Genomic DNA, 14,066 nt, shown 5'->3' on the forward strand with positions numbered 1-14,066 from the left:
CAGGGATCGCGATCCCCCCCGCCCCCCCTATTTCACACCGCACCCCCCCTTCCCCAATGCGGCTGCTTCTCACCCCCAAGGCCTGGCAGGTGTCCTCACCCATGTGTGTCATTCAGCCACTGTGGCCCCCTTTATACCCTTCCTCCCTCCCCCCCCAAGGGGACCCAAAGCGGCTTGCACCGTTTTTAACAATTTACCTAATCATTTTGATCACACCTTTCCTTGTCCTTGGAAGCAGTTTACAGTAATGGTTAAAAACCAAAAATAAAACAACCCCAAACCTCTCCCTCCCCACTCCTCTTAAAAGATGCCTGCCGGCTCAAACGCCCGTTCTCCTCCGTTTTATCTCCACAACATCCCTGCAAGGTAGGCTAGGCTGAGAGAGAGTGACTGGCCCGAGGTCACCCAGCAAGCTTCCAAGGCAGAGCGGGGATCCGAACCCGGCTCTCCCAGATCCTGCGCCAACACTCTGAGCACTGCAACACATGCCGGCTCTCTGTGCGAGGCCCCAGTCTAGAAATCCAGGTGCCTCTTTGCTCCTTGATTAAACAGGTGTGTGTGTGTGTGATGCGGCCGGCTGCCATAGGAGCCCTGAGTTCGTGATCCTTGCGGGGGGGGGGGCGGCTGCAGCGCCACCCCACCCTTCCAGCACAATACCCGCTTCCTTGTGGCAGCTGGGGGAACCGCCTGCTCGAACCTGGATGGGCCCCTCTGCTCGCCCACCTTGCAGCCACAGGCAACACGGAAACTGTGACAGACCCCACCCCACCCCGGGCCCTCTCCGACCCCCACAAGCCCCTTTGCAGGCTGGGCTGAAAACGCACCGCGGGGGGGAGGGGGGGGGATTGGCTGAGGCATAAGGACAACTCCTGGGATGATGTGTGCACCTATCTGGGAGCCGTGGTGGGCGCTGATTCAAGCGATGACTGGGTGGGGGGGCTGCTCATATTGGGGGGGGGGCTTCTGGAACAGAGGACCAGCAGGCGCAGAGGACGGACGGACGGCGGGGGGGCTCCCCCATGCTCCCCAGCAAGGAAACCGGCATGGACAGAGAGCGGCCATCTCACCCACTCGCCCTGTGTGAAAGGGGGGACTGGGTGTGCAGGGACTGCCTGTGCCAGGCCTAGGGTTGCCAGTTTCCAGGTGGGCCCTGGAGACCTCCTGCAGTGACAACTGGACTCTCCAGACAACTGAGAGCCTTTCCCGTGGAGAAAACGGCTGAGCCTTTGGGGAGGGCGGGATAGAAATCCAAAAATAAATACAATTAAAACAAGACTGTGTTTGAGGGTGGATTCTGTGGCCTTACGCCCCGCTGGGATCCTGCTCTTTCCCAAGCGCCACCTCCGAGTCTCCAGGGATCCCCCAACCTGGAGTTGGCAACCCTAGCCAGGCCCTGGGTTCAAGCCCCGACTGAGAGGAGGACAGGCCTGAGGGCACTTTTCAGTTTAGAAACCCAAGCAGAGGAGGCGAGCCGTGGCCGGAGGGACTGGGGGTCCCACTCCGTGGGGGAGGCGGCTTCAAAAGCTCACAGAGGCCCACGAGGACAGAGCCAGGACACTGCCTGACACGCCACGGATCCCTTGAAGAGGAGCGGGCGTGCAGGCAGGGACGGGCAGAGCCAAACCGGGGCAACGGAAAAGGGGGCCCAGGCCCATTCTTGGAGCCAGGACACCGGGGTTCTTCAGGAGGAGGAGGGTGGGGGAGGGACAGGGGTCAAGGACTCTCTCGGCTTCCCTTGGAGGGGAGCCAGGCCTCCGGGGTGTTATTCCTGGCCCGCTGTGCCCCCGTCATGGAAAGTCGTGACCCTCTCCTTCCTTCCAGCCCTCCAGTTTCCAGCGTGCCAGCAACATCCCCCTCCCCGTAAGGTGACACCCTGGGACTGGCCCTGGGCCGAGACCTGGACACTCAGCTGCTGCTGCTGCGGCCGCCACCGCCAGATTTCCCGGCACTCAGCCACAAACAATCCCGAGGGCTTGAGCACCCCCCCCCCGCCAAGAACGGACCTTGGGCAGCTCGGCTTTGGCTCCGATGCGTGCCTGTCCGGCGACGCAAAGGGCGTGAGCATTCAGGGAACGGGGGGGACTCTTGAACTCCCCCGGAGGGGAGGGGTGCAGGCACGAGGGACGTGCAGAGACGGGTGCGGAGGGGCTCAGTCGGCAGGCAGGCAGGCCGGCTGGCTTGGGATCCAGGCACCTCTCCTCACCCACTCGGGGAACCCTCCTGCCCCCCTCTGAGAGCACTCCCTCCCTCCCTCCCTCTGACCTTGCTCCGCTCCCAGTGCCCTGGGTAAAGCCAAGCGCCCCACCGCGTCAACGGAGGGCCCACTCACCGTCCAAGGAGAGCCAGTCCAGCTGGGTGCTGGGCAGCGCCATGAAGTTCCGGGCCCGGTACTCGAAGAGAACCGACATGGAGACCAGGCGGGAATCATGAGCCACTTGCAGGGGCACCACGCCTGCCTCGTGGGCTGTGCGAGGAGGAAAGCGGGGAGAGAGTCCCCTGAGCAAAGCCAGCCGTTGCGCCCGCACCTGCGGGGAGGCAGGCAGCATGCCCCCACCCCCCACACAACGAGAGGGCGGGCCCTCCCCACCCGGGGCCCCATACCTGGGCAGTAGCACCTCAGCACCCCCGACTGGATGAGGGACGCGGGGACCGAGATCTGGTCGAAGAGGCAGGAGTAGGGCTCCGCCTCATCTGTCCAGGGGCCTGTGATGAGCACCTTGACCCCGCCCTGCTCCCACAGGAAAGACAACCGCGAGAGGAGAGAGGAGAAAAGGTCACGGGAGAAGGACGGCCCAGTCCCTTTTCGGCAAAACCCAGCCAGGGGCTCATTAATCCCCCCCACCCCACCCCCACCAGCACCCTGACTGCCCCCCCTCCCTTGAGCTAAGCCACAAGGCCCCTTCCCCTTCCAGAAGGCCCACCAGCCCCACCGTCCTGCCATGTGGGCCCAGCGACCTCCCTGCCCTCGCACCCACCTCTGGGTAGGACCACTCAGGCGAGAAGTCGGTGATGGGCACCAGCGGCTGGGGGCAGCCCCGGGGGGCTCCTTCTGCCCCATAGCCAGGCGGGGCAAGGGTCTCGGGCAGGACCAAGGCAGGGCTGCTGGGGCCGGCACTGCCTTCCTTGGGGCCGGGCATGCTGCCAGGCCCCGGCTCGTCGGTCATCAGCTCGCTCATGAGGTCTGGGAAGTGGCTGTCGAAGGAGAGGCCGAAGGAGCTGCCTGCCGCCGCAGCGGCCGCCGTCTGGATGATGGAGTACAGCTCTTCTTGGAGTTCTGACGCGGCCATCGTCGCCGCCTCCTCAGCCGGGCCCCCGCTCTGGCCCAGCGCCTGCTCCGCCTGCGAGCCCCCTTCTCCCGCAGTCTCCATGGGGGTCTCGGGACGGTTCTTCGCCTCCGTCCCCTCGGCGGCGGGGGGCGAAGGCGGCATTGGCACTTGTCCGGCTCCGTCGTCTTGGATGAAGAAGCGGTTCGTGGACACAAAGAGAGAGTAAACGGGCGGGGCGGAAGCCTCCGGGGGCTCCGGTTTGGCTTGGAGGCCCGCCCCGCCCCCATAGGTCTGCCCCTGTTTGGGGCTGTTCAGGAAGCAGTCCGGGTCAAAGGTCTCGGTGCCCTCTTCGTTCGTCTCCATGGTGGCCTCCAGGTTCTGCGAGAGGACCAGGCCCGGTCCAGGCAGGAGGGCTAAGCCCAGAGGGGCGGCCGGTGTCCCGCCCCCATCTCCAGGGACCAGGCGCTGGCTAGGGGTGAACGCCAGAGGCTTTTCCGCGCCCCCCAGGCCAGTCATGACCAAAATGGTGCTCCCCGGGAGGCTGACGGAGAGCGTGACGGCCGGCGGCTCCTGTTTGGGGCAGCCCTCGGGTTGCGCCAGGCCGGGCGAGGGCTGCGTGGAGGAGTCGGGACGGGCGTCGGCCAGGCTGGGCGGAAGGGCCTTGGCCAGCTTCGAGTCTTTGTCCGATCCGGACGACTTGGCCGGTTCGGGCTCGGCTTTCGCCTCCGCGCCGCCCGAAATGTTCTGGACCTCCGTCAGGGCCGGGTAGGGAGAAGGGCGGACCTCCACCTTCGGGGAGATGATGCGGTGCTTGGTGCTGCTGCATTTGTGCGGGACGTGGCCAGGACTCCCTGACGGGGGGCGGGGACGGGGAGGGGAGAGAGAGAAAGGCATGAACAGAGAACACGGTGGGGAGGAAAGGCGAGGAAACGCAGGGAACAGGGGAATACTGGTCACCACACCTTAAAAAGGATATTATAGCATTGGAGAAAGTGCAGAAAAGGGAAACTGGAATGATCAAAGGGTTGGAACACTTTCCCTATGAGGAAAGGTTAAGGTGCTTAGGGCTCTTTAACTTAGAGAAACGACGGCTGAGGGGTGACATGATCAAGGCTTATAAGGTTATGCATGGGATAGAGCAGGTAGGGAAAAGGTATTTTTCTCCCTTTCTCACAACACAAAGAACTCGTGGGCACTCCATGAAATTGCTGAGCAGTTCCATTAGAACGGATAAAAGGAAGTCCTTCTTCACCCAAAGAGTGATTCACACATGGGATTCACTGCCACAGGAGGTGGCGGCAGCTACAAGCACCGACGGCTTCAAGAGGGAATTAGATAAACATCTTGAGCAGAGGTCCATCGGTGGCTATGAGCCATAAAGTATAGATAGGAACTCTCAGTCTGGGGCAGGTTATGCTTTTTATTGGGGTGTTGGGGGGGGGGGGGTCAACAGTGGGAGGGCTTCTGGTGTCCTGGCCCCACTGCTGGACCTCCTGGTGGCACCTGGTGTTTTTGGCTACTGTGTGACCGAGTGTTGGACTGGATGGGCCTCTGGCCTGATCCAGCATTGGCGAAAGGCAGGGTGTAAATAGCGTAAATACAAACAAAGTCAATTTTATCCTCACAACAACCCTGTGAGGCAGGGTAGGATGAGTGGACCAATGGCACTTAGCAGGCTTTTTCTGTGGCTGACTGGGGATTTGAATTCTGGTCCCCCAAATCCTATTGTGACCGGTGTTCCCTCTAAGCTGAGTTAGTGCGAGCTGGCTCACAGTCTTTTAGCCTCCGGCTCACTCATTCTCACCTTAGCTCAGGAAGGATGGGGCTCCGGAGCAAACTGATTTACGCAGAGCAGCCCAATCGCTCGCTCACAACTTGAATGCCAGCAGCTCACCAAGTAGGATTTTTGCTCACAAGACTCCAGGGCTTAGAGGGGGCATTGATTGTGACACTCAACGCACAACGCCCCCCCCCCAGCCTCAATGCTGGTGGGAGGCACAGGACACCCCCTGGGAGCAGGCAGGCAGGCAGGCCTCCCCCCGCCCACGGCAAATAACAACTGCATTTACTCAGCAGTGGTAACGCTGCTGCCTTTGGACACATTCTCAATATTTACATAAGAACATAAGAGATGCCAATGTTGGATCAGGCCAAAGGCCCCTCCAGTCCAACACTCTGTGTCACACAGTGGCCAGAAATACCGGGGGCCATCAGGAGGCCCACCAGTGGGGCCAGGACACTAGGAGCCCTCCCACTGTTGACCCCCCCAAGCACCAAGATGACAGAGCATCACTTGCCCAAGAGCCCCTATCTATGCCTTGTGGCTAATAGCCACTGATGGACCTCTGCTCCATATGCTTATCTAATTCCCTTTTGAAGCCGTCCATCAGTTACAATATTTCTCTTTTGCGCATTTGGAGAACAAAATTAACAAGCTCAGCAACCTCAGGGAAGGCCTTGGCCTCTCTGCCCTGCTGTTGGCCCTCCAGAGGAGCCGGCTGGCCACCGGGTGAGGAGGAGAGATGCTGGCCCCACTGGTGGACCTCCTGATGGCACTGGTATTTCTGGCCACTGTGTGATACAGAGTGTTGGACTGGATGGGCCTTTGGCCTGATCCAACATTGGCATCTCTTATGTTCTTATGTTCTTATGGACTGGAGGGACCCTCCCTGGTCGGATCCAGCAGGGCTCTTCTGATGTTCTGAACATTAATGGGAATCCACGGAGGAGCTCAAGGCCAACGGAAGCTTCTGCAAGAAGGACCCCACCCCGGTCTGTCTCCAGTAAGCCGCTTCCGAGGACAACCGTCTTTGTCTCCAGTGTAAAACCTCCACTGGTGAAAACCAGTGAGGATTGTGAGGCACTCCAAAGGGATCTGTCAAAGATGGGCAAGTGGGCGTCAACATGGCAAGTGGGGTTCAATGTGGCCAAGTGCAAGGTGATGCACATTGGAGCCAAAAATCCTAAATATAAATACATGTTGATGGGGTCTGAACTGTCAGAGACTGATCAAGAGAGAGATCTTGGAGTCCTAGTAGATAACTCACTGAAAATGTCGAGACAGTGTGTGACTGCAATAAAGAAGGCCAATGCTATGCTTGGGATTATTAGGAAGGGTATTGAAAACAGATCAACCAATATCATAATGCCCTTATATAAATCAATGGTGCGACCTCATTTGGAATATTGTGTGCAGTTCTGGTCACCACACCTTAAAAAGGATATTATAGCTTTGGAAAAAGTGCAGAAAAGGGCAACTCAAATGATCAAAGGTTTGGAACACTTTCCCTATGAGGAAAGGTTAAGGCGCTTGGGGCTCTTTAGCTTGGAGAAACGATCACTGAGGGGTGACATGATTGAGGTTTATAACATTATGCATGGGAAAGAGCAGGTAGAGAAAGAGGTACTTTTCTCCCTTTCTCACCATACAAGAACTCGTGGTGGGCACTCCATGAAATTGCTGAGCGGTCGGGTTAGAACGGATAAAAGGAAGTACTTCTTCACCCAAAGAGTGATGAACACTTGGAATTCACTGCCCCAGGAGGTGGCGGTGGCTACAAGCATGGACGGCTTCAAGAGGGAATTAGATAAGCATATGGAGCAGAGGTCCATCAGTGGCTCTTAGCCACAAGGTATAGATAGGGACTCTGGGGCAAGTGATGCTCTGTCATCTTGGTGCTTGGGGGGGGGCAGCAGTGGGAGGGCTTCTAATGTCCTGGCCCCACTGCTGGACCTCCTGATGGCCCCTGGTATTTCTGGCCACTGTGTTATACAGAGTGTTGGACTGGATGGGCCACTGGCCTGATCCAACATTGGCATCTCTTATGTTTTTAGTAGAATAGCCAGATTCGAATCCAGGAGCAGCTTAGAGACCAACCAGGTTTTCGGGAGAACAAAGTCTGAGTCCCAACAAAGTGCAGACACACAAAAGTTTACACTGTCAATAAAACCTTGCTGGTCTCCAAGGTGCCCCCGCTGGACTCAGACGTTGTTCAGCTGCTTCAGACCCACACGGCTCCCCCACCTGAAGATTTTCAGGGTACGTCTGAGCTTTGACTCTTGACAGTTCCTACCTCGAAAACCAGTTTGGTGGAGAGGTTAAGTGCGCAGACTCTAATCTGGGAGAAGCGGGTTGGATTCCCCACTCCTGCACTTGCACCTGGCTGGATGGCCTTGGACAAGCTGTAGTTCTGATAAGAGCTGTTCTTGAAAAAGACCCGTTTCTGTCAGAGCTCTCTCAGCCCCGCCCACCTCACCGGGTGTCTGTTGTGGGGAGGGGAAGGGAAAGGAGTTTGTAAGCCGAGTGAAGGGCGGGGTATAAATCCAATCTCCTTCTCCCCTTCTCCTTGGCCTCTAAGGTACTCCAGGACTCGAATCCGGCTGTTCCACAAGCCAGGAGTAGCAGCCCAGCCCCAGTCCAGGGGCCTCCCTAGAAGGCCAAGAAGAAACCAGAGAACGGAGCGTGCAGGAAAGCCTCAGAAATACCGCAGTTCACCACTGGAGGGCAGCCACTCCCCTGACAGCCCGGAAACACAGAGAGCCCGGAAGATTTAGGGCTGGGCCCCTTTCCTGAGTTTTCTGTTTGGTGTATTATTATTATTATTATTATTATGTCTTTAATACTTTCGTTTTTATGAGGTTTTGGGAGGCGAAGTTTGACATTTTATGAGAAGTGGGTTATGCACCTTGCAGATCAATCAATAATGGTGTGTGGGTGTCTTCCGGAGTCATTGTTATTTGTGTAAAACCAAACCAATTGTTGTTTTTAAAAGATTAGCCAAGGACATTTACCTATGAATAAAGAGAGACCCGCCTATTTTTGTGCCACAGTGGCTCAGGAGCCACCTTTGGGTCTCCGATGCGCTCCCTGTGACTTCCGAGTACAGCTTCCCCAACAGCCCCACCTTCTAGAACTGCGAGGGAGTCCGTCACCCAGTAGGGCTTTGTGGCTGGCAGGTGGTTTCCCCCATGAGATGGGTGCTGCCAGAAGGACCAGCAGATGGCTAAGCTGCCAGCCGCCCTGAGCTGTGGCCTTTGTGCGGGGGGGGGGGAGGAAAAGGCCAACCCCCTCTCCACCGGCTTCCCACCCTTCTCTACCGCTTCCACTCGCCCATCCCAGCATGGGGGTGGCTGCTGAAAAGAGAGCAAGCTGCCTCCAGGGGAGACAGAGCAGAAGCACTGCCAGGGCAGCCAGAGACCGAGTGGAAGCACCGCCAGGACAGGCCCCCCACCCGGAAAAAGAGCAGGCTGGCCCCAGTAGGGGGGGGTCTACACCCCCCTCTTAAGGGCCAGCTGGCTGGGCACCCTGGCACCCTGCACAGAAAGAGAAGTCCCTCCCCTCACTCCAGAGACGGCTACGGTTCAACAGTCCCACATGCTCAGGGGCATGCTGGCCATCGAAAAGGCCATTGTTATATTCTTAATACTGGTTATATTATATAATATTATATATTATTATATATAATATTATATATACATAATATTATACATATTATAGTATAAAATTATATATTATGTAATGTTCGTTCTCTGTTTAAGGGTCGTTAGATGTGTGTGCTGGCGTGGGGCAGAGTGGTGAGCGGGCAGTCGCCACGTGGCCATTGCCGACGTCTCTCTCTGCGAGCTGCAGATACAGAACATGCGAACGATCCCTGGCTCAGGGATGAATGCCCCCCCCCCAGCTTTGTGACTGATCAGGAAACGAAACCCAAGAGTGTTCAGGTTTCTGGAACATTCCCTAGAGGAAGACATTGGTTCAGTATTTATGAAACTACTTTTGCCTAATGGTGCTCTGTGTTACAGTCGGATAGCAGAATCGCCCCACCACAACAAGAACGTACAAGGCAGTGTAGCAGATCAGACCAGTGGCCCATGCAGTCCAGCACAGAACCCAAGCAGATGCCCTGGGAAGGCCTCTCACCAAGGCAACGAGGCCAAACACTTCCCCTCTTGTGGCCACCTAGCAAAGTGTATTCAGAGATATCCTGCCTCTGAACATGGAGGTTCCATTTAGCTGTCATGAATCTATCTGAAGACTGCCAGCGGAGGAGGCGGGCTCAGAGAGCAGGGAGTGGGAACGGGGGGGGGGATCCGGGAGGGGTGGGGGTTTCACTCACCAAGGCCGCTGCTGCAGAGGCAGGCGTGTGTCCGGGGCGGGGGCTTGGCCTGGTGGCTCTCCAGGATCTGCTGGACCAGCTGCTCAATGGAGAACTCCGCCGTGCCATTCCCGTTGCTGCAGGTCCACTTGATGCCGTGGACTGTGGGGGGGAGAGAGAGCGGCCGCGGCCGGAGGGTGCGCGTGAGCTCCGCGGCTGCACTTCTCCCCCACGCACACGCCCACTCTTTTGCACGGGCCCTCAGGTTGCCAACTCCAGGTTGGGAAATACCTGGAGATTGGGAGGGGGGGCGAGTCTGGGGAGGGGAGGAGCCTCCGCAGGGCACACGGCCCGAAAGCCCACCCTCCAAACGAGCCCTTTTCTCCAGGGGGACCGATCTCTGGGGTCTGGAGCTCAGGTGCGATTCTGGGAGCGCCCCAGCCCCACCTGGAGGCCGGCAGCCTGTCCCCATCTGGCAAGGGGGCTTCTGGGGGGCAGCCCCAGTCCCCTTGGCAGCCAGTCAAACCCCCACCCCACCCATGCTGTCTTTTCAGGGTTTTAGAAAGTGGATATGTCCTGACATACCGTTATATCCAGGGGTCATTTTGTAGAAAAAGAGGTGCAGGAGCTCATTAGCATAACTCATTTGCATATGCCACGCCCCCTGACATCACCGGAAGTGTGTCAGATGGCAACACCCACCGCTCAGGCTCCACTGGACTGTTTTGGATTGCTAGCTATTGGGGGGGGGGAACATGCAGATCTGTCCTCAAAGAGGAGGGAGAGCTTGTACCTGAAGGGGGGGGGCTCTGCAACGTACCTGGCTGCTTCTTGCTCCTTGTGGCCCGACTGAGGGCTGCTGGGAGCAGGGGCGGGGCTTGCTGCATGTGCCCACCCCCTGGGCTCCTTACTGCTGGAGCTCCGCTCCTGTGCACTCCCGCAGGAAATGACCCCTGATTATATCGATTTGCCAATTGGCAATTTAAAACCGACAATCCTGAAACAGCTCCTTAGTGGGGTGGGGGGGTGGGGGGTGGCTGCCCTGGGGCCTCCTCCAGCAGGGAAAACGGGGAGCTAGGAAACCCAGATGTTCCCGCCCACGCGGCAGCCAGCCCAGCCTTGCTGTGGTCTTCCTCAAAGCAGTGAAGCAAAGCAGGTTCAGAAAAGATCACAGGGAAGTCAAGGAAAACCTGTGTGGTATTCCCCCAAAGCGCCGTTGGGTCCTGGGCAAGTCACGCGCGCCGGGGGGGGGGGGACTGTCTCAAGAAATTCCCAGGAGCCCTCGAGAACTACAATTCCCAATTCCCAGGAGCCCTGGAGAACTACAATTCCCAGGGTCCTTTGCTTGCCAGTACCATCAGCTTCAGCACGCCCTGAAGAACAATAGAGAGCGGCAGTCTCCACGTCACTCTTACTGGCCCGTCAGAGGTGGCCTGCTTTTGAATGTGGGTGTTCTAGTGGGCTTCCAGAGCCACCAGCAACCCACAGACTTATCCACCACAAACGTATCCCCAGAATCTGGATAACAAGGTCCTCCGTTTTGCTAATATCCAGTGGCAATGAGTTCTATACGTCTCCATTAATAAATAACGACAGCTCCCCCCAGGCTGCACCTTGCTGGCCAGCAGCCTCTCTCCCTCCCCAGCCTGTCCCTGCAGTGACCACCCCCACCCCCAGCTGCCCGACCAGCTCTTCTTTCGACCACTTCAGCCACTCCTTGCGGTCGCTGTTGATGGAGCAGAGGACAGGGCCGCAGATCTTCCCGCAGTCCTCGATGGCCGGGACGTTCAGGTAGTGCACCAGCACAATGTCCGGGTTCTGCGGGGGGGGGAGAAGACCAGCTGGGGAAGGGGGAAGCAGAAACCGCCAGGACCGAGCGGGCTTCCACAGCAGAGGGGCGGGGGCTCACGGCCTCCGGGAAGGCAAACACACCCACTGGGCTGCCCTTATTCCCACCAACCCTCTGCCAGAGAATCTTCAGGGTTCCCTCTAAGCTGAGTTGGGGTGAGCTAGCTCACAGTTTTTTTAGCCTCCGGCTCACACCTTTTTGTCTTCGCTCAGGAAGGAGGGCTCCAGAGCAGACTAATTGATGCAGCAGCCAAATCGCCTGCTCACAACTTTAATGCCAGGAGCTCACAAAGTAGGATTTTTGCTCACAGGACTCCACAGCTTAGAGGGATCACTGCCAGCGATCCCAGTTGCTCCAGCCCCAGCAGTGGTTCCTTGCGCCCAGGAGGGAGACCCAGGGCACCCTGGCCGGCACCGGGTCTCCCACTGTGGCCAACCACAGGACGGGCCTCTTGCAACGGCTGAGGCCAGAGCAGAATGTGACCCTAATCCTGATCCTACAGCAAGGGCGCTGGCTCCCCCACTCACCAGCCCAGTTCTTGGCTTTGTCCTTTAAAGCCCTACATGGTTTGAGACTGGGGTCATCGGAAGGAGCATCTCCTGCCCAGGAATGCAGGTCGCAGGGAGGGAGGGGCCCTCCAGACCGTCCCCAACAACCCCAGAGGCTCCTTTGGTGGTCACCAGTGTTCCCTCTAAGCTGAGTTAGTGTGAGCTAGCTCACAGTTTTTTAGCCTCCAGCTCACAGATTTTTGTCTCAGCTCAGGAAGGAGGGCTCCAGAGCAAACTAGCTGATGCAGGAGCCAAATCGCTGGCTCACAGCTTTAATGCCAGTAGCTCACAAAGTAGAATTGTTGCTCACCAGACTCCACAGCTGAGAGGGAGCACTGCTGGGCACGCAAGAAAGGGCCTTTTCGGGGGCAGCCCCACAATGACGACACAACCGCCCCAGGGAGGTGCGCCCGACTCTTTCACTTCCGATCTTTAGAAGGCAGCTGAAGAGGGGTCTTATTCAGGACTGCACCCCAGTATAGTCTTCTTGCCTCTCGGCAGTTTTAAATTACAGATTTTAACTTGTGTGGGTTTTTTGTATTATATTATTATTTACATTGTAAGCCACCTTGAGTTCCTTTGAAGCAGAAAGGTGGCTAATAAATGTTTTCTGTGCATGAATCAGTAAAACCCGTTCCTGAGCTGGGCAAAAAGGCCCCCCCTCCCCTCCCCCTCCGCAACTGCGAACGGGAAGTACACTGCCTCGGACCCTGGAGGCTCCACTGAGACAATTTCCCACTGGCCAGGGTACCTACCGGGCAGCCCTCTCCCGCACAGACCAGCTGCTCACCCCCCCCCCCCCCGCGCCCGCCCAGACGCCTTGCGAGACATGCCTGGCAGATGCCGCCTCCTCGCAGGTGCCTGGCAAGCCCACCCCTGCCCCCTCGTGACCCGGACCGTGGCTGCGATCCTGGGGCTGCGGTTCCAATCCTGCCTCTGCTATTTTTACGGGCTCCCGTGGCCGGTCCTCCTTCCTGTCTTCCCAGGGCTTTTATCTGTTGCTGAGTCATCTGCTGTGGAGGGCGGCTCGGTTTTAAAAAAGGCAGGCAGGTAGGCAGGCAGGCAGGCAGCTGCCCGAAATAAATGGAGAAATGGGGGTGGCTACTGGTTCCTTTCCTACTGTCGGACTCTGTCATGATCCATCCATAAAGGAACAACAAGAGAAACAAATGACGGCGGCTCAGGGGGGCGGAACAGGGCGGCTGGACCCCCGCAGGCCCTCTTCCCCGCCGTCCCCCCTGGGCCCTCGAGGCTCCCCAAGCCCCCTCCGCCAGCCATTCCCCACTGAGCTGAGTCGTTTCCAAGGCTCCCTCTCAGCTGTGGAGTCCTGCTGGCAGAAATCCTATTCTGTGAGCTCCTGGCATTGAGGTTGTGAGCCAGCGACTGGGCTCTTGCGTAAATTAGTTTGGTCTTCTGGAGCCCTCTTTCCTGAGCTGAGACAGAAATGTGTGAGCTGGAGGCTAAAAAACCTGGGAGCTCGCTCACACTCACTCAGCTGAGAGGGAGCACTGGTCCCTTCGTGGACCCCTATTGCTCTGCAACGTGGACTGGACCTCCTGTGGATGGGTTTCATTGGGCAACCGACGTTCTCGTGTGATGTGAGTGGGAGAAACGCTTCCTCTCCGGCCATCGTCTCTGTGCTGTGCACCATTTTATAAATGCCCATCTTGCCCCCACCGCCGGGAGCTTTTTACTGACCCCAAAAGCCACCCACCCACCCCCGCCTTCAGCCTCTCTTTGTAGGGAAGGTGTTCCAGCCATGGGGATCACTCCAACGGAGGAGCATTTCAGCGCTTTCCCTGTCACCAAAGCGCCCGTTCCCATCAGTTCCGCCGGTCCGTTTGGGCTCCGGCCTCACTGACAGGTTGGAGTTCAGTCCTTGTAAGGGACAGTGCGGGGGGTGGGGGGTGGACCGGGACCCTCGGGGCCTGGCAAGAAAAGCACAGCCCAGCCTTACCCAACTGCATTTGTCGGAAGCCCTTTCTGCCCCACAGTCCGGGGGGGGGGGCCCTCCTACTCTGCCCCCGGGGAAAGGCAGGAAAGAGCAGCCGCCGCTGTTCTTGGCAGAAGTCACCTTGGGGAAACGCCTGCCTCAGAGGACCAGGGCTCAACCACCCCCACTTACCTACGGGGTCACCCCCCTCCCATTTCCAGACAGGTACCTGCAGCAGCCAGTAGCAGCGCCGGTGGAATGTCGGGACGATGGCCGAGTGGACGTAGCAGCCGTAGAGACACTGGCAGGGGGGGGGGGAGAGACAGAGGACGGTTGGAGCTGCTCCAGGGGGCGGACCCTCCCCCCACTTCCTCT

The 14,066-nt window shown here is 58.1% G+C and overlaps 1 protein-coding gene across 1 annotated transcript in view; it reads right to left on the reverse strand.

The window, feature by feature from the left end:
* Positions 1-14,066, reverse strand: part of CAMTA2 (calmodulin binding transcription activator 2) — a 42,323-nt gene that overhangs the window by 21,165 nt on the left and 7,092 nt on the right. The window contains exons 5-11 of the mRNA XM_015427915.1: positions 13,921-13,992; positions 11,033-11,179; positions 9,839-9,845; positions 9,383-9,523; positions 2,976-4,117; positions 2,602-2,728; positions 2,330-2,464 (exon numbers count right to left, since the gene is read on the reverse strand). Coding sequence (XP_015283401.1) covers positions 2,330-2,464; positions 2,602-2,728; positions 2,976-4,117; positions 9,383-9,523; positions 9,839-9,845; positions 11,033-11,179; positions 13,921-13,992 — 1,771 coding nt within the window. The remainder of the gene's footprint in view (positions 1-2,329; positions 2,465-2,601; positions 2,729-2,975; positions 4,118-9,382; positions 9,524-9,838; positions 9,846-11,032; positions 11,180-13,920; positions 13,993-14,066) is intronic.

The sequence above is a fragment of the Gekko japonicus genome, unplaced genomic scaffold (genome assembly GCF_001447785.1).
Source record: "Gekko japonicus isolate JY-2015 unplaced genomic scaffold, Gekko_japonicus_V1.1 scaffold761, whole genome shotgun sequence".
Lineage (NCBI taxonomy): Eukaryota > Metazoa > Chordata > Lepidosauria > Squamata > Gekkonidae > Gekko > Gekko japonicus.